This window comes from Amblyomma maculatum, chromosome 8, assembly GCF_055883805.1.
Source record: "Amblyomma maculatum isolate TAMU_Amacu chromosome 8, ASM5588380v1, whole genome shotgun sequence".
Lineage (NCBI taxonomy): Eukaryota > Metazoa > Arthropoda > Arachnida > Ixodida > Ixodidae > Amblyomma > Amblyomma maculatum.
In genome coordinates, this window is record NC_139351.1 from 16,489,674 (window position 1) to 16,513,353 (window position 23,680).

The following is a 23,680-nucleotide window of genomic DNA, read 5'->3' on the forward strand; positions in this document are numbered from 1 at the left end:
ACAGTGACCAACAAGGCTGATCTGTTCCCGCAGCCATGGGTTGAAACTCAGCCTCAGCGCAGTTGTGGCCATATTTATTTTATATCTTTCAAGGTACGAACTCTTTGCCTCCACACCAGCTGTCCTCCTCTCCCTGAGTGGTGCAGCTGGTGCTAGCTATATATTCACAGCCTGGCTTAGGGGCTCACGGCAGCATCTACCGTATTTTCCAGTGCATAAGACGCGTTTTTTTAACAAAATTTGTGGTGGTTGCGTCTTACACAATGGTGCGTCTTATGTGTTTTTTCATCTCGTTTTGCGCAATGTTCATCGGCGAACTTTATCGCAAAACGGTAACGGTAGCAACGCCTGCGATTACGTTTACAGCCATAGTGTTCTGGAATTGTACAACCGTCTCACTGCCAGAATGCCAAAAGGTGGCGACGTCCATGCTCCTCGCCTTTCCACGCTGTCAATAAAAACCAGATCAAGTCGACTTTCTTTTCCAGTTACGAATTACAACATTGTTTGGTGGCTATTGCATGTGTGTTTTCTCCTTTCTGCATGAGATTATGAGTGCAAAGAGGACGCCTGAGCGCTGTCACGAGAAACTGGTGACCGCGTACCAAGATGAAGCCTTTCAGGGATTTGAGCAATAATAAAGTGTATTTGCTCTCCCTGAGTGAGAGTTTTTTTGCGCATAAGCGTTGCCTCCTTTTTCTTTTTTTCCGATTATTCGCAAGTGCACACTACAAATTTTCTCTCAGACACATAGCACGCGATGGTCGAGCCAGCATATATTGTCAAGTCCTACTGGCCTAACTTGCATAAATTGAGGTGTGTCTTATATACCAATTTTTTTGTTGAAAGCCTCTAAATATGAGGGGTGCGTCTTATAAGCTAGAAAATACGGTAATGCTAGTACCTTAAAGCTGCTCCGTATTCGGAGCTTTGTCATTTCAATTTAGTGCTGCTCTTATACCAGCTTGTCCCAAGTGCCAAGAATTGCAACAAATCATGCAATCAAGCTCCAATGCAAGTATTTTTGCCTGCATCTGTAACGTATGGATGATGTGAATAAAGATTTGACTTGATTTGTGCACCCCTTGAGTCACGTAGCCAAAACTTTAACATAACAACCACAACTCGGCTGCTGAAATTGAAATATTGTCAGGGAAAGGGCTTAAGTCATTTATGTAGTGTGGGCAAATTACATGTAGCAAAGCATGTTTACTACTCCAACAAAAAGAAAGAATGCACTTAGCAAAAATTTCGCACCTCCAGTCCCTGAAAGAAAAATGAGTCACCACAAGGGGAGCGTGGTACAAGTGCTCTTTCAAGTGACAGAATCAATTATCAATGCAGTAAAGGCACATATTCCCCCTTTCTTGTCAATTGCATTACGAAAAATATAGCGAAATACATCAGGTTGCAAACCTGAAGTAGCACATGAGCGATCATAGGTGTTTAATATGGAGCCTCACATACGGGAAACAGCTGCTCATAACTACAGCTGTTCGTTTTCAGGTAAAACCTGGCTTCACCCAACAGCTGCACGTCTAACACATATCTCAAGATATGTTGGGTTAAACATGATTTCTGTCCATAAACGCACCTTTTACGGTGCGTTTATGGACGGTGCATAAACATGATTTCTGTCCATAAACGCACCTTTTACGGTGCGTTTATGGACGGTGCTAAAGATGAACACACTGTACGAAAATTAGCAAATTTGCTGAGCGTTTTCAGGAGAGACATTGGAAACTTCATTTAAAGCTTGTTATTCACGGTGTAACCGAACCTGAGGCTATGCCTGAAAAGAATGCTTCACAAGGAGGAGATTAAAATGATGAGAGACCTAATCTCTACAGCTTGGTGAAAGTACAACAATCGTTCAGCAAGTGCAACGTGCAATATGGCGAGAACAAGATGTGCGCAAACCATAAAACATCAGTGGAAACCATCTACACAATTAGCACATACCTAAGTCTGCTCTTAATGTTGTTTTTATCAACGTTCATAATTCTCACAGGATATCAGGACGCCATGTTCCTTGTTGGTTATTCTTGGTCAAGACTACGGATATGCCAGTTCCTAAATTTGCTACTTTACAATTCTTATTCACCAGCTACAGGGTTATTAGCACCAGCAAAAATTCTTTAAACCTTTTAAATGCCCCGTCCCAGAAAACAATAAATCAGCATTGACAACCCCTATAAATGCAGGCAATTACACAACAAAATAACTGGAAAAAGGTGAAACTAATCATTTACTTTTCCCGTCAAGAAGAGATAGGCATCTGGTACAAAACCGTGCTTCCTGAAGGCACAAGAAGATTATGAGCAGAAAAGGGTGAAAATAGCAGATAAGCAAAAAGTGACAGATGATAAATGCAACTGATGCGGAGGGGATATGTACTAGCAGTGGAACACCTCCCATTATGTGACTAATTTGTGTTGACAAACTGAATTCCCTCAAGGCTCTCGTGCCTTGAACTGTCGCCCACGTGAAACGCTTGTGTGAAGATACGAAGGGGTGACAATGCACTGCATAGAGTACACAACAATACTGTATTAAACGCTCATCAGTGAGAGCAGGCTAATTAGTATGGTCGATGACTCGTGCCGATGAACTGAACTCACTCACTGAACTCATGTTAATTATATGCACTCCAGGGCATCTCACAGATGCTGCACTTGAATTCTGAGAAGCCATCAACCACATGGTTGAACAGTGTGCTTAGCCACCTCTGCCCCGTTTGGTGTGCAAAGCAAGAACTGATTACATAAAATGCAAGGACGCCATGGTCAAATAGCCTACACTGGTGCTATCCCCTCTCAATCATGTACTTCTCCTTTCTATCATCACACAGTTAAGGCGCGTGCCGAACCATACCGTGCTTTTCGTCTTTTCTCCGAAACTTTCTACATTTGTAGGTTTGATGCATTGAAAAAATTGCCATGTAAACTAAGCTACGCTCCAGCTTACGCTTAAATTTCAGTGAGAGCTGTACTTCAGTTATAGTATGGCTAGAACTAAGTTTTGTGAGCCGCTTTTGTGGATTCCACGAAAGCCCCCACTGGCTGTCCCTGCTTTAAGCTGGATTCACTTGTTGGACAGTTGACCTGTTCGTATTGTCACGACTGAAGTCAGAGGGAGCCGTGAAAGTACACGTAGCCGAGGACCCGAGAATAAGGTCGGCTTGTAGTTCCGAACACAGAGTCACAGAGTCCAGCACCAGCGCGCCGCTCGTGCCAACCACCACTTCGTCGTCGTCGGCACCAAACACGGCTGTCGCGCGGCGCTAGGCACGTGGCATTATTCCCCCCCGTGAAAGAAAACATCGTCTCGATGACAAGGTGAGAGGAGAAAAAAAAGTTAGGCGTGAGGTGAACTGTACAATAACGCAAGGTTTCACTTGCAGGGAACGCTCAGTCACACGAAAAGTACGGCTTTAAGCGCACCACATGCACAATTTCAGGCCGCTGGCGTCGAATACTGACGGTCACAGTTCTATCTGGAATGACTTCGTAATTAACGTTGTTTAAGCGGCACAGGACTTTATAGGGTCCGAAATAGCGGTGGAGTAGTTTCTCGCTCAAGCCTTTGTGACGCACGGGGGTCCACACCCACACTTGGTCCCCTGGTTCGTAGTGGGCCTCCCTGTGCCGAAGGTTATAGTGTCGAGCGTCGGTGGCATGCTGCTCCTTGATGTGCAAGCGGGCCAGCTGACGGGCTTGCTCGGCCTGTTCTGCGAAATGGGCGGCGTCAGGTTCGACCGCTTCTTCCCCGCACGGGAGCATCGCGTCCAACATCGTGCAGGCCTCTCTGCCATATACGAGACGGAACGGCGCAAACTTCGTGGTTTCCTGCGGCGCCGTATTGTAGGCGAAGGTGACATACGGCAGGATCTCGTCCCACATTTTATGCTCAACGTCGATGTACATTGAGATCATGTCCGCCAAAGTTCTGTTTAGTCGTTCCGTTAATCCATTTGTCTGAGGGTGATACGCTGTTGTTGTGCGATGCTCGGTATGGCTGAGAGTTAAGGTGTCCCGCAGTAGCCGAGCTGTAAACGCCTTTCCTCGGTCAGTAATGATGGTCGACGGTGCACCGTGTCTGAGCACAATGTCGTTCATAAAGAATCGAGCAACTTCGCCGGCAGTACCTCGGACAAGGGCCTTCGTTTCAGCGTAGCCTGTTAAGTAGTCTGTGGCGACTACGATCCACTTGTGTCCGTTCGAGGATAAAGGAAATGGGCCTAAAAGGTCCATGCCCACTTGCTCGAAGGGTGTGAGGGGTGGTTCAATAGATTGTAACATACCGGATGGCTTGAGCGTGGGTTTTTTTTTGCCGCTGGCATTGTCGACAAGTCTGTACGTAACGTCTAACGCTCGGAGAAAGATGTGGCCAGTAGTAGTTCTGCCGGACTCGGTTTAGGGTGCGTGTAAAGCCAAGATGCCCTGAAGTTGGTTCGTCGTGGCAGGCCAGGAGGATTTCGTGCCTTAGATTAGCCGGTATGACTAGCAGGTATGTTTTCGCACTCGACGTAGAATTCTTCTTATAAAGCACCCCACTGCGGAGGCAATATGACGACAACCCCCAAGCAAGGTATCGGGGTATTGTAGGATGCCCACCTTCAAGATGGTCAATAATCAGTCGCAGCTCGCCGTCGGCACGCTGTTTGGAGGCGAGATCGGACGTGGTGACTGCTCCGAGGAAGCTATCATCATCGGTGGCATCTGACGAAGGAGGGCCGACGGGCGCGCGGGACAGGCTATCAGCATCGGTGTGCTTCCGGCCAGACTTATAAATAACATCGAAATCGAACTCCTGTAGGCGCAATGCCCAACGTGCTAAGCGGCCACAAGGATCCTTTAAATTTTTCAGCCAACACAACGAGTGATGGTCAGTGATGACGCGAAACGGTCGGCCATAAAGGTACGGGCGGAACTTGGCAGCGGCCCATACTACCGCCAAACATTCTTTTTCAGTGGTGGAATAGTTATACTCAGCACGGGAAAGTGCACGGCTGGCGTAGACAATTACTTTTTCGACCCCGTCTTGGTGCTGAACTAGAACAACACCAAGGCCGACGTTGCTCGCATCCGTGTGTAATTCTGTGTCGGCATCATCGTCGAAATGTGCCAGGATCGGGGGTGACTGGAGCCGGCGTCGTAACTCGTCGAAAGCCATCTGCTGCTCGGCGCCCCAGGAAAATGATGCGTCATCTCGAGTCAGGAGAGTCAGAGGGCTGGCCATCTGTGCAAAGTTTTTGATAAAGCGACGATAATAGGAGCACAGCCCCAAAAACCGTCGGACTGCTTTTTTGTGGGCGGGGACGGGAAAGGCAGCAACGGCAGCAAGTTTCTCAGGGTCAGCTCGGATGCCATCAGCACTCACGATGCGCCCAAGAAACTTCAATTCGGTGAACCTGAAGTGGCACTTTTGAGGCTTGAGAGAAAGGCTGGCAGACCAGACAGCTTCGAGAACAGTTCTCAGGCGGCGCAGGTGGTCCATGAACGTCGGTGAAAAAATTATTACGTCGTCGAGATAAACAAGGCATGTCTGCCACTTAAGACCTGTGAGCACAGTGTCCATCATCCGCTGGAAGGTGGCAGGAGCACAGCAGAGCCCGAATGGGAGGACGCGGAATTCATAGAGCCCATCTGGTGTTACGAAGGCAGTTTTTTCACGGTCCCTCTCATCAACTTCAATTTGCCAATAACCACTCCTGAGGTCAATGGAGGAGAAGTACTTGGCTCGGCGAAGTCGGTCGAGAGAGTCATCAATCCGTGGCAGCGGATAGACGTCCTTCTTTGTCATACTGTTCAGTTTCCGATAGTCAACACAGAAACGAAGTGTTCCGTCTTTCTTTTTAACGAGGACTACAGGCGAGGACCATGGGCTGCTTGAAGGTTGAACGACGCCATTGGCGAGCATCTCCTTGACTTGCTGTTGGATAGCGTCTCTCTGCCGAGGAGACACACGATAGGGCTGCTGATGGATGGGTCGAGTGCCCTCATGCGTGATAATCCGGTGTTTAATGACCGACGTTTGCTGCACTTTAGATGAAGACGTGAAGCACACACGAAACTCCAGCAATAGATCTTGGAGTTGCCTCTTTTCAACGGAGGAAAGGCTAGAATTGATGTCGACAGCGTGTACGGCATCATCCGGTTCAGTGCTAGGCGTAGCTTCCTCTGAAGCCAAACATTTGGCGACTTCGTGCAGATGGTCGACGTAAGCAATGACAGTGGATGGATGGATGGATGATAGTGGCTCTGCCCTTTGTATCGGACGGCAGCTTGCGCCGTCTAGCCAAAAAATTAAAAATATATTTATCTCTTCCCCATTTTTAGCTTCTAATTCGCCCGTATCTGCCCCCCTCCCTTTTTTTCCTCTCTTTATTCTCTTGACTTTTTCCACCAATCCTCTAACCTCTCTTTTGTTACCAGAACGCGTTCCTCATCCATTCGTCCATCTTCCCCAGCAAATCCCAGCGCTCTCTCCAGATCTGCCGCTTTTTCCGCGGGAAGGGCAGGACGAAGTTTTTGGCACCTTAGAACAACATGTTCCGTTGTTTCCTCCTCAGTTCCGCACGCCGCGCGTAATATATCTACTTCCTGAAATTTTTTCCTGTACGTTTTTGTTCTGAGGGCCCCTATCCTAGCCTCAAACAGCAATGAGCTCCCTCGTGAGTTGTCGAATAAACTTTCTTTCTTTATATCCTGTTTTCGAGTTCTATACATACCCAATGCTGATTTTCCTTGCATTCTTTCCTCCCACATTTTCCTTTCTGCCTCCTTTACCTGCTTTTCAATGCTGCTGTTTTGCTGTGGTGTATCTCCAAACTCTAGGTACTTAAATCTGAGCTTTCGGGTTCTGTTAGTCCATTTCGTATTCAGGCTTTTCATGAAGAGGTGCTTGTACATTTTTCGTGCCCACCTTGATTCCTCCATTTCGGTTAGTCTCTGATCATATTTTAGTTTGCTAATTGCCTCTCTAACCTCAAATGATGCCCAGCCCATATCTCCCTGGACTCCTTCATTAGGTGTGTTGCCATGTGCTCCCAATGCCAATCTACCTACCTTTCTCTGTCTGATTTCAAGGCCTGACTGTACTTCTGATTTCATGCACAGGACTGCATTTCCAAAAGTGAGTCCTGGTACCATAACACCCTTCCATACCCCTCTAACAACCTCGTACCTGTTATAATTCCAGAGGGCCCTGTGTTTCATAATATCCGAACTCCTTTTCCCTTTGTCTATCGTAATTCTTTCATGCTTTTCTAGGTAATTTTTTCCTTCGTTGATCCATATGCCCAGGTATTTATAGCTCTCCACATGTTCAACCTTGGTGCCTTGTATTTCCAGCACGTCCCCCCTTTCATCATTAAATACCATTATTCCTGATTTTTCGCTGCTAAATTGCAGTCCCAGCTTTTCGCCCTCTTCTCCACAGATCTTAAGCAGCTCCTGCAACCCATCCCTCTTATCTGCCAGCAGTACAATGTCATCCGCGTACATCAATCCTGGTAGAACTTGTGTTACTTTCTGTCCTCCCTGCATATAGCTTGCATCGAACCCCATATTACTTTCCTCCAGGCGCCTTTCCATTTGGCTCATGTATATCATGAAAAGCAGCGGTGACAGTGGGCACCCTTGCCTAAGCCCCCTTTTTATTTTTGCTGGTTTTGTTGTTTCCGTCTCCCATACTATCACTGCCTCATTATCTGCATACACTTCTTGTATGAACTGAACCAGGTTTTTATTCAGGCCATATTCCTTCAACTGGTCCCACAGTTTTTTCTGATCTACACTGTCGTATGCCCCTTTAATATCTAAAAACGCTATCCATAATGGTCTCTGACTTGCAGCTGCTGTTTCTATACACTGGGTAACCACAAATAAATTATCCTCTAGTCTTCTGTCCTTGCGGAAACCATTTTGTAGTTCTCCGAGGATATTCCCTCCTTCTGCCCATTCCTCCATCATTACTTTTACTAACTGCATTGCTACCCTGTATATAACTGATGTAACTGTGATTGGCCGATAGGACTTTATGTTATCTCTGCTTCCCTTGCCTTTGTATATTAGTCTCATCCTGCTTAATTTCCAATCTTTTGGTACTTGACCGCCCTTTATTGTTTGTTCAATCAACTGTCGCAATTTTACTTTGCTTTTTTGTCCTAATCTGGTAATCAATCCCATGGGTATGCTATCTGGTCCTGTCGCTGTTCCCAAGGGGACCTTCCATTCTATTCTTTCCCATTCTCTTGCTGTCATCTCCTTGTATTCTTGCTCCTCGTCCCTGTGGTCCTCATTATTCTCCATTTCTTCTGCGGCATTCACTTCCAGACTGGCAAAGACTGTTTCTATTGTGCGCCTAACATATTCCTGTGCTTCCTCTCCCTCCACTCTTTTTCCTTCCTGTGTGGTCAGTGAGTGTTGGACCCCTTCCGTCTTTTTTGCTTGTAGCCTTATGTGGTTCCAAAACCTCTTTGCAGCATTTTTATCTTTTTTACTTATGTCCATCATCCACTGGACCCTAGCTTTCCCTATTTTGATTTGGATTAAGGTTGACGCCTCCCTTTTTCTCTCAAGGTACTCCTCCCATTTGGATTCTACTTCCCTTGGTGTGGCTCCCCTCTTCTTTGCTAATCTGTGCTCTCTGGATGCCTCTTGACGTCTCGTTATGGTTGCTTTAACTTCAGCATCCCACCAGCTTTTTGGTTTATATTTTCTCTTTCCTCTTCTAATCTTGCCCTTTTTTAGCTCTCTTTTAAATACTTCTACTAGGTCATCGTATGTCCATTCTCTATTTGGTTGTTGGTTTACTATGTCCTCAATGCGCTTTGACCCTTTTTCCAACTGCATATCATTGAGTTTCTGGTTGCTTTCACATACCTGCATTTTTGTTGCGGCTGCTGTCCCGCCAAATTAGAGTTTAATTCTTTTGTGATCGCTTCCTAAGCTCTTCGCCCCTTCTTCATCAATTTCCATACCTACTAACCTGTCATACAGCTTGTGGGACATCAGACAATAGTCGATTGTGGAATGAGAGTTATTTCTTTCCCATGTTATTTTTCCCTCACACTTTATCTCTGAATTAACTATTGTGAGATCCTGGGTTTCACAAAATGTTCCTAACATTTTGCCTGTCGTATCGGTAGCTCCATCAAAAAATTCCATATGGGCATTCATATCCCCTAAGATTATCACTTCCTTATTCTGGCCAAATTCCTCTATGTCTTTAGCTAAACATCTGAACTGTTCTGAATTTTCCTCATTCGAGTCATTTCCTGTTTTTAGGTAAACAAACCCTAGTACTGTATCTAGGTTTCCCACTCTACCCTGGAGCCATATATGTTCTCTGCAGCTTTCTGTTATCCTTTTCCAATCTTGGCCTTTGATTAGCGCCCCCAGGCCACCTCCTTTTCGGTCCTTCCCTTTTCTATTGCACCCCAGCCATGAGTATCCTTCAATGTGTGGAGGTTCTTCACTGTCTCTAAGGTGGGTTTCTGCTACACCATATACTTCAAAATTTCCAGTTTGCAGCTGCTCCTGAATTTCATCCCATTTAATTCTACTTCTACCCCCTTGCATACTAATGAAGGCCAAATTTACGGGTTGTTTCTTTTTCCTCCTCCGTGCCTTCGTCCTGCCCTTCCTCCCTCCATCTTTGTCTCCTACTTCTCGGTATGCAGGGGCAATCTGCTCGCCTGTAAAAAAGCTAGCGCCCTTCGCCCCATCCGCAGCCCAAGCTGCCATCCCGCTGGTGCGGTGTAATGGATGCCATCAGGCGTGAAGGGGAGGTAGTTCCTATCCCCATGTATCACCCTGTTCACATCCATGACATCGCACCTGAGGGTCTTCCCTACCTCCCAGATCATCTCATTAGCCCTCAGTACTTGGTGTGCTACATACGGGCCCTGTCCCTTGACTGCCGGCACTGTGCACAGCACTATGTGCACATTCTCAGCTGTAGCCCGCAGCTTCGCCACCCCTGTTCTGATCTGCCTGCCTAGGTTTTGTCCCCTGTTCTTTAGCACGTCGTTTACTCCGGCATGGATGACTACCAGATTGTCTCCTCTATTTTCCCACAGCATATCCCTTGTCCTCTCCACTACCTGCCCAAATGCCACGGAACAGATGTCGATGTTCATTGGAGAAATTGGTGACAAGTACCTCCGTCTCTCTTCCACGAAGGAAACAAAGACCTCTTGCCACAGAAATTCCCAAGGCGAGTGAGAGGGAGACATTAGGCTCAACAACCCGGAGGCCGTGATGGGGCTCATCACAAGTAACTCTGGCGAGGATGCTGGCGCGTGGTGGCACTGTGAGGCTATCATCGGCGACTCGCAGCGTGGAGTGGGACCCGCGGTACTCATGCTTTTCAGTGGCCAGTTTGGCGGAAAACGTCACCAAGCGGTTCGGTAGATCTATAGTGGCACTGTGCTCACGAAGGAAGTCGATGCCAAGAATAACATCACGAGAGCATTCGCGTAGAACGAGAAAAGTCGCAACAAATGTGCAGCCTCGCACCGTAACCCGGGCTGTACACATACCCAGTGGTGCAACCACATGTCCGCCTGCCGTACGTATGTCTGGTCCGTTCCATGGCGTCATCACCTTTTTCAGTGTCCTTGTAAGCCGCCCGCTAAGGATAGAATAATCGGCTCCCGTATCAACTAAAGCGCTGACCTCCTTCGTGTCGACGATAATAGGGATGTCCAGGGAGACCCGGCCAAGACCAGGGCCTGTCGACGTCGGTTCGGAGTGAAGTGAGCAGTGTGGTGGCGGAAGCTGGACGGCGGTCAGGTGGTCGGCGTCGGGACAATTCAATGTCGACGGCAGGTCGGAGTGAAGCAAGCGGTGCGGCGACGGAAGCTGGGCGGCAGTTGTGTGGTCTGCATCGGGGCAATTTAAGCGACACGGCGGTGATAACTGGTCGGCGATGCGGACGACGTTGGGGCGAATCGAGCGGTGCGGCGGTGGAAGCTTTACAGCGAATCGGTGTGCGGCGGCCTCGCCCCCAAAGGTCGCCGGAGCTAGTTTTCCCGATGAGGGCTCGAGGAACCATGGCGTCCAGCGGTATACCGTGACCCAGAGGGTGAACAGCGACGAGGCGAAGGCGAGCGCGACTCGCAACGAGGAGAATGTGGCAGACTGGCGGGTGACGTACGCTGGCGGGTGACGTACGCTGGCGGGTGACGTACTATGCGATGTCCTGAGGCCGCTGACCAGGCCGTGGACGAGGGCTGTCGGGGGAAAATCCCCTAAGGCCCATCTGACGATAAGGGCACTGCCGGTACAGGTGACCTGCCTCGCCACAGTGGTAGCAGAGAGGGCGGTTATCTGGAGTGCGCCAGAGATCAGTTTTCCAGGGCGCCTGGCGCCGATCTGCCCAAAGGGGCAGCGGTGCCGCAGCGTGTACAGCGACCTGAGGTTGCGTGTAAGGCGAAGGGGTAGGTAGCAGGGCTGGGCGGCGTGTGACATCAGCATAAGTCATCTGCTCGGTGGGGCCCGGGGGTGGTGGTGGAACGACTGTACTTGTTGGTGGCGTGAGTGCGCTCTGGACCTCCTCACGGATGATGCTGGCCAGGGAAGCTGCGCCAGGAGTAAATGATCCATGAACTTTCTGGAGCTCCTCGCGAACCACGGTGCGAATGAGGTCGCGAAGGGAGCTCATATCTGCCCCGGGATTTTAGTCGGTTCGGTCAGACGGCGGTAGTGTGGAGATGGAATTCAGCGGCCGACCGTACTGGCTGCGTCGCTGCTGTAGCAGTTTCTCCATGATCACAGCTTCAGCCAGAAACGCCGCGACAGTGGTGGGCGGGTTCCGCACGAGGCCGGAAAAAACCTGTTCTTTGACGCCGTGCATCAGGTGCCGAACCTTCTTCTCCTCACTCATAGACGGGTCGGCGCGATGGCAAAGGCGCATGACGTCTTCAACGTACATTGCGACCCCCTCGTTCTGACGCTGAACTCGAGAGGTCAGGGCACGCTCGGCATTCTCTCGGCGGTCACTGTTGGCGTACGTACCGAGGAGCTGACTTCGGAAGGCCGGCCACGTAGAGAATGTGGCCTTGCGGTTCTCGTTCCATGTCCGAGCAGCGTCTTCAAGGCTGAAGTAGACGTTCTGCATTTTCGCAGCGTCGTCCCAGCCGTTAAACGTCGTGACCCTTTCATAGCTAGCCAGTCCTCGGCGTCTTCAAACTGCTCACCGTGAAATGGTTTAGGGGTACGTGGGGTCTGAAGGATGAGACAGGACGAAGGGGTGGAAGAACAGTCATGGTACGGGCGGGCGGTGTCGTTGCCACAGCCAGAGTCTCTTCGTCAAGAGGGAAGGCCTCGGGGGACAAGCCTCGGAGCCGTCGGCTGGTACGATGAACAGGAGTGGTCACAAGAGGCGGCCGCGTAGGGTCGTCCGCAGGAGAAGGGATCATCGATGGCACCTCCACCAGTGTCACGACTGAAGTCAGAGGGAGCCGTGAAAGTACACGTAGCCGAGGACCCGAGAATAAGGTCGGCTTGTAGTTCCGAACACAGAGTCACAGAGTCCAGCACCAGCGCGCCGCTCGTGCCAACCACCGCTTCGTCGTCGTCGGCACCAAACACGGCTGTCGCGCGGCGCTAGGCACGTGGCAGTATATTTATTATTCCTCAAAGGTTCTTCAAGGGACATTACATAAGGGATCATGCGTTGTGTGATGTCATACATCCATTCTGTGAGCTCTGGTTCTGACTGGCAAATGTCAGCATGATGAAATATGTGCACATATCTAATTCATTTATCACCACCTACCGAGCCAAACGTTGGAGGAGTAGTGATAAGCAGATAAGACAGGTGCACGTCTTTTTTCCGTACAAGGGCTAGGCATGTACCTAACGGAGCAAAAGTAGGATATTACCTAACACTTGACCTCGTTTTTCAATCATCGCTTAAACCTCGTGCACAAACATGAATAAATGCTGTTGTTACTATGCACTTTGTCTTGCCTATGATATTCCTCAAAACTTTAGTGCACCCAGTCTTCTTGTGTCAAGGTCCATGGATGGCCCTAATGAACCAACCCTAACTAGGCCCTGTCTCATGTTGCTAACCAAGAAAGAAGTTCGCAAGTCCAGAAACACCCCTAAATTTTTTAGAATTACCATGCCTTGTCACCTTCCAGTGCTCAGAATAGTTGGGCATTTCCTATGACATCAAACATTGTATTGTGTTGGTTGCTCCTCAGTGTGCTGAATTTGGAGGCCTGCCTGGCCGCTGTCATACACTGCCCCCAGTAAGTAAGCACACCACAGATTGATGCTTCCTCTATGCAAAGGTGTAGACAGGAGGAACCCGCTACCACTCACCATATGATAGCGTTGTCCGAGAACTGGAGACAACAGCACCGTCTGCGCCCACCTCGGTGACCTTCTTAAGACCCAGCTCAGCTTTCCTGCACAGTGTCGGTACCCATCAAACGAGCGAATGCAGCTGCACTTGGCCTGATAATTCTGCACTACAAAAGCAGCCCGATGCCACACACACACACACACACAAAAAAAAAGAGAGGCGTAATGTGGAATTGACAGTCATGAGAAAAGGCAAACGGCATTTGTGGAGTTTTAGGGCTATCTTGAAAGCTATGAACAAAAATAAATCTTGCACATTTAATGGGACGCCGAGGACACTCGGCCCAGTTACTGCTCTGGGTTAAAATTTTATTCTCTGCCTCGTTCTGGATATACACATACTTGTCCAACAGCAAAAGACGCATTTATATTGACAAGACAACCAGATTTAAAACTCTTCCCGCCAATTGATTCAAACCTAGGACGTTCTTACTAAAAAGAGTGGGTTGCCGTCTCTTTGCAGTGAATAGCGGTGTAGAGCAGCATCTAGGATATATGACCAAAAATTCGATGTCGAGACACATAACTAACTTTCAAAATCGGACAATGATTTTGACTCTTATATTCTGTTTTAGAAAGCAGCTCTTAGGGATCTGTTCCTGAGCTCAGAATCAATGGAAATGATGGTGGTGTAATAGACAATGTGAGTAGGGAGCAAAATGAAGGATGAAAGTAAGAAGACAGACAAGAGAGTATGGGGAGGAACGCAGAGCAGGAAGGCGCCATGAGAGTAGTAGTGGGCTGTGGCACACTCTGCCAGCTTCGCCTATCAAAGCCAGGGCCAAGCGCAACATCCATTACAGCACAGCGCATTCCATGTGAAATTGCTCGCAGTAATGATAAAGGCTCAACTCCCCAGAAAATCCGGGGTCGGCAACGTCGGCGTTGCGAGCGAAAAATTGTGGGCAGCTGATATGGCTGGATACTGACCGGTTATCACAAGGTTGCCCGAAGTCAGAAGCTGCTAATTTCAGGCCTCCAATTTCAGAAAGGAGAGTGAATTCAGGATTCAGCCTGCCAGGATCGTTGCATTCTGAGTCTAGTTTGCTACCACTTGGTTAACTGGAATTTATATCCATGTCTAGTGGCATTTCACAAACAAATGTATGCTAAGGAGTGTGCGTAAGACATTAGAGCCACAAATTAAGGCTCAAAGTTCATGTATGCGAATAAGAATCTGCAGGGAGAGCCAGCAAATGGGAACCATCCAGTCGTGTCATACCCTTAACTACGGATCTTGTGAGTCAGCTTACATTTTATTTGTTTCTGAAGTTACAAGAAAACTCTGTTTTCTGGTGAAAGTACTCTCTTTGTGATTAGAATGTAGTACCCTCTCAATAAAAGCCAACTTGCTTATCATCAAGTCAGCGTCTCCTTAGGGTTACGCTGCGGAAGACTGCAACCAACTATTGTTCCTTGAAGAAATTAATTTTCCAACTCTTTCTGGCTTTGCTGATGCTTGTTTTACAAGGAAATAATACAGTACTATATAATATAATTATCATAATATAACATAATACGGTGTATCACTAAAAATAAAACATTTCTTTTCCCTTGTCACTCTGTCCAAATTTGTAACGATGATGAAAAGTACTCCACGATCACCGGCTGGAAGCAGATGACTGTATAGCGGTTCACGCACAAGAAATTGTTGTGATGCCACTGCATTTCACATGTGGGAAAAACCGGTGGTGCGGGGTACCAGTCTTTGAACTTCAGAGCACTTTTCTATCTCATGAAAGTGCCATTTTCAGTTTGAACAGTACTTTGGACAATAGAACACATCTATATTGATACAGGCCAACATTTTAATTTGCCTTAGCCATTCTTCACAATGTTTGCACGATCCCTGTTCTTCCCTGCAGCTTCAGACAGTTTCAGCTCAATAGGAAGAGAAATGCATTCACTTTCCAGCTGTTCAAGTCATTAATAGCAACCACAGCACAGTTCGCACAAGTGGAGTGTGAGAGCAGTGGAGTGCGTTAAAACAATACTTTTGCTTGATCAGCCTGCTTGCATCAAGCGTGCACACAATGTCCAGACCTCAGCAAGTCGCACTTTAAGGATGGCAATTAACATCTGAACCACACAATTGAAAACTAGTCAAAGAAACTTTACACTGTTAACAGAATATGTATACACAATCCATAAATGTTTTCATCCATTAGACTTGAAGTTATTAAGCCTCAAACATATATAATTTTTTAGACCTTCAAATGCTGCAGAAGCACCCCTATTTCAGGTGAAGTAGTTTTTCCTGAAATCTTAATGTTGACAGCAAAGTTAAAGAAATGTATTATCCAATTCATGCACTCTATCTTTAATCCCTTACCGCATACCATCAATAAGAGTTACTAAAGATGCATACTGTTGAAAAGTAAATACGTTTTTTTTTATTTTAATGAGTTATAACCTGTCTTTCTACCACAGGAAGAAGGGCCTCAGTTATTGCAAAAACACTGTGAGAAATGGCTAGAGGTCATACAAGCGTAAGACTCCAGCCTCGAGAGAATGCCGGACAAAAACAAAAATAAAATTGATCAAAAAGTAAAAACCATCATTGGATTTTGGTTAAGAAGGATTTACAAACTAATAATTTAATAGGAAATATGTACCCTGAATTTGCTCCCAATGCGAGTAGTAAAAATGCAGAAAATGAACGATTTTTCCGCAAATGCCGTGATCGAAGGGTCACCGGCAGTTCCAAAAATGTTTCTACAATCTGTTTTTGCCCCTTCTGACTTATTTGTTCATTTTGCCAAGAATGCTGCAGAAACAGAAAAAAAAAAAAAAACATAATGTAATATCAGCCTTGCAAGCCATGACTAAATGAACAAGTCAAAATATAAGTTAGTGGTTAGCAAAATACACCAGGTGTTCATTCAATAATTTCCAACTCCTAGTGTTCATAGGACCTTACAGCAACCTACACTGCTTAGCTTTAGCATTTAGCAACTTCTGAAAATTTCTCCACACCAGCAAATTTGCTCCACAGCATGAAAACATCAAAATATGAGGTAAAAACTGCAAAACTGCGAGCAGTTGCCTGTAAACAGTATGTATCATATTGAAAAAGGAAGTCTTTTTACCCAGAAAGAAACAACAAAAAAACAACAACAAGAAAACTCGTAAAACAAAAAAAATGTCTCACGGATCTCCAGTCATTTTTCTCAGTTCACATTTTGGAGCAAAACTGTACACTTGCAAAGACTGCTGCTTTTATACTGTGCAGCCGAAACATGCTCTGAAGGTGCATTCTCGACCAAAACTACCAAAGAACAAGATCAGGCACTTATGACGCTTAGTCGTAGTACTTTACGGCAGAAAGAGAGAAAATTTTGAAACAGCACATCCCGCAAGAGATTGAAGCCATACAACAAGTGGTGCATTTTCAAAAAGAAGTTGTCTTTAAAAGAACAATCCCTTCTTTCGACACTTTCCTGAGGTCACGAATGCTGGACAAATGAACCAGCTAGAAGTATCTTTGAGATGATGGTTTCCAAAATTGACACCCTGAATAGCTCGTTTTGATGTGAACAGCCTTTTCACACTCAAGATACAATATTAGAAACCTGTAATGTTCTAGTGATATAAAAATACACTGTTCCTGAAAATTTAATGGAAATCCTTGCAGCTCCGCTTAACCTCCGATGGGGTTTAACTTGTTAGCACCACCACTATTCTTGTGACTACACAGCCACACCAACAATTAAGTTTACAAGAGAACTAATCATCCGAAGTAGAAGCATGAGGAAACTAGAGTGCAGCAGAAGCTGAGTGTGCCCACCTGAGCAGGCGGTAGAAGAGGAAGCGTCCGGCCTCCTGGAAGATGACCGAGCAGACGACCCCGAAGGCCAGCTGCTTACGAAGGGGCACTACTGCAAACCACACAATGGACGAGAGCAGCAGCGACAGTAGCCAGAAGAAAGCCCTGCGCAACAAAGGGACCAATCGGTTTCGGTTCATCAGAAGAAAAGCACACAAGATTTCAAACTACTGCTTCTAAATATAGCCAATCCCAACTGCGGGGTATAAAACTTGCAAAAATGCTGTGAAAGCCATGATAAGTCTCATGATGTAAACTGATGTAAACATGAACTGAGGTTCAACAACACCAAGGTGGAAATGCCACTGAACAGTCAACGAAACATAAAGATGTGATAATGACAAACAAAAATTCAGTACGGAGCACAAGAAAGATCACTCTAAAATTGTAAAGAAAAATCACCAAAATGAGAGGATGATCTATGGAGTAAACGAATGTATTAAGAACAATAGAATGAGGTCAGCAAAATGCAGAAAGCTTCTTCCAGTCTGCTGCATTCCAGCTTCATAAGAAATAATCAAACTGAACTAACTTGACCTGTGCACTCCACTACTAACACAAGGTGCAAAACTGCAACCCCTAGCATATGTAGTTTAAATACTGACCAAATGTATTGCAAGCACCAGCCAATTCATTCTATGGGTAGCTAAAACAACACAGAAAGTGGATTTATAGTAAACATGACAATAGATACTATTCCAATTCATTGAGGCTTAGTTTGTATTAACTAATAACAGTACCCTAGCACAATGGAACACTTGATCACTATGATCATAACTTTTTTTACCAGATGCTGTTGTCTTTTCATTGCCTTTGGCTTTAAGTATCACTAGATGATAAATCCATGGATCATGGAAAAAGCAAGAGAGTTCCAGAAATCCATTTACTTCTGCTTTATTGATTATGCAAAAGCGTTTGACTGCGTAGATCACAGCAGATTGTGGCAAGCTCTCCAAGAGATGGGAGTTCCAATTCACCTCATCTGTCTCCTCAGGAACCTTTATGAAGGGCAAGAGGCCACAGTCAGAACTGGACATGGTCTTACTGATTGGTTTCCGGTTGAGAAAGGGGTGAGGCAAGGCTGCATACTGTCGCCCCACCTATTTAACCTATATGCAGAGTGCATCATGAGGAAGGCCGGTCTGCACGAGTCTTCAGCTGGAGTGAAGATTGCTGGAAAACGTATCAACAACCTTAGATATGCGGATGATACCACTTCAATGGCAGAAAGTGAAGTGGAACTCAAGAGACTTCTGATGCGCGTACAAGAAGAGAGTGAGAAGTTTGGGCTTAAACTGAACATTAAAAAGACGAAGATCATGGCGTCTTGCCCTATCAAGTCCTGGAGCATCAATGGACAAGAAGTGGAAGCTGTGACAGATTTTCTGTTCTTAGGCGCCAAGATTACCTCGGAAGGAGACTGCAGCCATGAAATTAGGAGACGCCTGCTTCTGGGAAAGAGAGCAATGGTTAGCCTTGACCGCCTAGTAAAGAGCAGAGACATTAGTCTGCCAACCAAGATCCGTATAACCCGTGCTATGGTCTTTCCAGTTGTGATGTATGGATGCGAGAGTTGGACTGTGAAAAAGGCTGACCGCCGAAGAATTGACGCGTTTGAATTGTGGTGCTGGCGAAGACTCTTAAGAGTTCCTTGGACTGCCAGAAGATCAAATCAGTCGATATTGTCGACCATAAACCCTGACTGCTCATTGGAGGGTCAAGTTCTAAAGTTAAAGCTCAGCTACTTTGGTCATCTGATGAGAAGAGAGGAGTCGCTGGAGAAAGATTTGATGTTGGGAAAGGTTGAGGGTCGCCGGAGAAGGGGTAGGCAGCGAACGCGATAGTTAGATGGCATTCTCGAGGCATTGCAGATGAAGCTATGTGATGTTAAGAAGATAGTGAAAGACCGGAAAGCGTGGCGTGACATGGTCCATAGGGTCACGAAGAGTCGGACACGACTGAACGCCTGAACTGAACTGAACTGAGATGATAAATATTTCAGTTTATTGATTTACTGGAGAAAGCTCGTGTAAAAGCTGCACGAAATAAAACACTCCACTTGAAATAATACACCACGAATTACAGTACGACCCATTGTTGACATGTAGGTTTGCTGGAACACAAAGGCATTACTGGTGTTCATAACATAAAAAAACAAAAGCAAAAAAAAGAAACTCTGGTTTACAATGTTTAAACTCTCAAACTAATTTGGGCTACGAAGGACATCGTAGTCAGATGGGGTTCATCCCACAGTGCGCGCACAGGTGCCATTGCCATGACTTTTCCCTCCATTGAAAAACAGCCCCACAGCTGGGATCAAACCCACTTCTGTGAAATTAGCGGTCAAGCACCACAACCACAGAGCCCCAGTGGTGGCACACAAAAAAATATTTTACAGCTCAGCAGCTCTGATAAGCATGGAACTTAAATATTAGAGGCACGACTGCTTTCCGTTATTCATTTTCGGGCATGTGGATCAAATATGCTGGTACTTGGATTAGCCACACAAGCTAACAGTTGGGCTTTGCGCTGAAAAGTTAAACAAAGATCAGATTAACTGCCAATCTGCTGACACAGTTGTTATTTGGATTGCACCGACAGGAAGAAACCTGCAGCCCTGTTAGTCTAGTTTCTGAAGACTCGGTGAGTAAACAGTGGCATATGCACATCTCATATTTATCCTTCAATGTCAATGGTATGGCCAGAAATGCGTGCAGGCAATCACTCCAACACTCATACACCTTTCTATTGATTGTTTGAGTAAAATGACAAGTACAGCATCCTTAATAAGGTGGATTGTTGAGCTAGTTGGCTGTACAAGTTTAAAAACTGCAGAAGAGAAGAAACAGCTACAGCATGGAAAATCCCACACTAACAGCTGTAATATTACCCTAGATTTGTGCACCTTTTTCCTTCATCGTTTCATCTGCCTGCAGCTCTGCACAAAAGCTAAGCTAAGCTAAAAGATAAGCTGACTCGACAAATTTCAGAAGTGTGGGACAGCAGGATTTCTGGTGAGCAATGTGTTAGCACGCTATCGGTATCCCTGCCGGAGAAGGAAGAGAACTTCCTACGTGCAGTGGCAGGCAGGTGAAGTGAAGAAAGAAAATAGAAGGCGCACGAATAGGAGGTAATAATTCAGCTGACAGTGTAGCATTGTCCTTGTCTGGGTGCTTGTATGGTGTTGTCATTTTCTCAGCTGGGTTTGTAATGACAGCAGCCTTCGCTACTCGGATAGCCAAGATCTTTTCTCAGTAGCAGGCAAATGCACACTTCGACAACACGCCTCAATTGAAAACTTGCTTTGGTATGCCCGGTGATCTGATCTGATTACTAGCACCTTTGTTTTGATGAACTGACAGATTTTTGCAACTGCCCGAAATGATCAGCAATAAAGACGGATGCGCCACCTTGGCTGCCTTAACACTCAATTTAGTAATAACCTTCAGTAATCACCAGTAGCAACATACATCTTATGCTCAAAACAGAGGCATAGCTTGTAATTATAGCTGTTAATTACACACAACGGTACATTAAAATGCAGCTTTTTTTCTAAGATTATTTGATAAACAGAATACGTTATCAGAACCACTTGTCATCTTTTGCCTTTACTGCCAGTTCAGAGAGTTCTCTGATAACCTATTCTCTCAAGATGCCTTTTTGTTTACAAAGCTCATGAAACAAGCACATTCTGTTGTCCTTGAGACCACGTCACTATTTAATCATGAGTTATACTACCGTACACTGTTTTGGTGTTCTTGTGTGATATGTAGCCAAATTTTGTACCTATTCTGCATTATTTTATTTCAAACGGGAATCTACTCCTGTAATGGTACTTTCATGGACTGACAGTACAAAAAAGAAAACAAGTAGGCCCAAACAAACACAACTTGATAGCACTGCCCATTCTCAAATTGATTTGTCCATTGCCAGGTGAGTTTTTAAGAGCAAAACAAAACATGATCTATAAGCATAGTGCACCTACAATGATTTAGTTGTGCTTTTATAGTTTCACATTAGCTTTCATGTTTTTAAGCAAGCTTTCACACTTCATTTGTCGCTTTATGCGGCAATCTTACACGGCAGGAGTGCAGCATGTAGACATTCTGCTATCCCAAGTGCACTCCAATGCGTGGAGAAAGCATGCCTTCAAACTGAACACTTAAGTAAGAAACGTCACTATGAAGAACTACAATGCACTCTGCTTACTGGTGATGTGCGTTCAAGGTAGTTCTACAGCATGAAATTTCAAAAGGGCAGCCCTGACTCTGCCAAGTAGTCCATCATAGCGCTCAAAACAATAGTTGACCTGCCCGATTCAATAAGTCATCTCTTTTAGCACGTCCTCAGTTCCTGCAGCCAGGGAGAAGAGAAAATATTTTACATCTTGTTTACATTATAGAAGTTTTAAATGCAACTCCATATGCATCTAGGCAAGTTATCAGCGTATGTGAACATGGAACAAAGACAAGTAAAGGAAGGTGTCATGGATAACTGGTTCCTGTAAAGACAAGTAAAAACAACTTTTTGGCCTGCTGTGAAAAAGTGCAGGAAGATTACGATGATGCTACTCTTTCATCTGTGCTTGAATCAGGCACACAAATCAGTCCTGCAAAGAACACGAAAAACAGGATGTGCTCTTTTCAAAAGTTACAGGTGCTTTTTACTGGTTTCTGTAGCGAAGAGATGAATGACTAGTAAATCAGAGAGTGCTCAGCAGGCCATACCCTCCAAACCTTGTCTCAACAAGGCCTCTTTTGGTAGTAACACATTCATATGAAATAAACAATCATTTCATAATTGCCTCCTCTTCAAAATGTCCATCTGAGCATACATACACAGGATCCAATAGCTTCTAGGCTTCATTGCACACAGCCACCTTTTCACACATAATTTCAGGGTTTCCTTATCATTAGGTACTGCCGCAACCTCTGTCAACACATTACCGGCCTTATGCTGACTGAAATGATATTGGATCGCTAAGTTCTACCCATCCAAATACCTTTGCGCTACGTTGAAATGTGCGAACTCTGTCGAAATAAGCCTTCAGATGCTGCAAACAAAACTAGCCTCTAAGCAAACGAAATATTGCGCCACTGTAATGGCTTGTACTGTCAGCAAACAAGGGAAGGCGTTGAGCTTGCGTTCCCTTAAGCGGCCTGCTGCTAAGTGCGCCTGTTTTAACTACTGATCGAAACGATCTATAGCATAATCAGCCTTTTTTTTTTTATTTACCTAGGTCCTCACCGGTGATACTGTACCACAGAAACATTTAGCGCTGATACCATGCACGTGAAGTTGAAAAGATCGCGTTACCAGAAGGCGTGTCATACCTGCGCTGTGGAAATCATAAGCCCCCCGCGCAGTTGAACCACGGTACATTGCGCTGTTCGAATCTCTACTTGCGCAATTATATGATGAAGCCAGACAAGCACTCGTCGCGGGTACCGTTCGTTCACCGCACATTCACGTCGGAGCCCACAAAGGCGGCATCACGTGAGTGGCGGGAGTGCATGCAGTACTCACGCTGTGATCAGAATGATTATGCGAATCGGATCTCTGGCGATGGTTATGGCGAACATGGATAGCGCTGGTCCGAAGCCGATCAAGGCACACCCGACGAACTCCATGAGCGTCATGATGCTGTCGGCAGTTCCGGATGCAGAGCGCCAGCGATCACGACGTAATCGGGAAGCAGTCGCTCGGGCCGAGGGCGGCCACCGGAGAGCACAGAGCGCAGCGGATCGCTTGGTTAAATCGCCGGCACGAGAGCGACGCACCTCAGCGAATAAATCTGATGAACGCTTAGAGGTTCAGGTAACCCAGGCCCGCGCTAGCACAATAAAGTTATAGTGCCTAGGCACTATAATAAAGTTATCGGACACAGTACACTACAATAGCATGTAACATCGCGCCAATGCGGACTGCTATCGGCAGCGCTTGGCTTTGAGGAGGCTCGAGACGGAACGCTCGAAGCCTTCAAGGCTCGAAGCGACAAACGTAGGTTGGGACATTGGTTGGTGTGAGACTGCTGATTCAAACTGCCGGACCTCAACCAGCCTCTCAACACCGTGCTCTCAACTTGCGACCCTGTTTCATGTTTTTTTCTTCTTTACCTTATGGTTGACATCGCGACCTCCAGTCGGCGCCATCATCATCATCGCTTGCGATCAGCCGTCGAGGCCAACAACCAATGAGGAAAGGAAATCAGTCGTCGGCGCGTCACTTCAAGTACTTCAAGGGGGTTTACGCTTTGCTGATCATGTCCCAAGTTTACAAGATTGAGAAAAAGCAGCTTTCGTGCGTGAACTGAAACACGAAGAGCTGCAGGAGAGCATTGCGATAATTTGATAATTTATTTTGGATTGGATTTGGTAATTTATTTTACTGCTATGAGAAGTGTTTGTGTGCTAAGGCTCCAGATTGCCCTAGAGAGCCTACATATTGCGCCGCGGCTCCTGAAAAAAAA

At 46.1% G+C, this 23,680-nt stretch overlaps 1 protein-coding gene across 1 annotated transcript in view; it reads right to left on the minus strand.

Annotated features, from left to right (window-relative positions):
- The window catches only part of LOC146180614 (gamma-secretase subunit Aph-1-like), a 50,040-nt gene extending 26,904 nt beyond the window's left edge, over positions 1 to 23,136 (minus strand). Inside the window, exons 1-3 of the mRNA XM_084576096.1 lie at positions 22,738 to 23,136; positions 17,173 to 17,316; positions 13,344 to 13,429 (exon numbers count right to left, since the gene is read on the minus strand). Of these exons, the coding sequence (XP_084432222.1) occupies positions 13,344 to 13,429; positions 17,173 to 17,316; positions 22,738 to 22,850 (343 nt within the window). The 5' untranslated portion in view covers positions 22,851 to 23,136. The remainder of the gene's footprint in view (positions 1 to 13,343; positions 13,430 to 17,172; positions 17,317 to 22,737) is intronic.
- Positions 23,137 to 23,680: the final 544 nt, after the last annotated feature.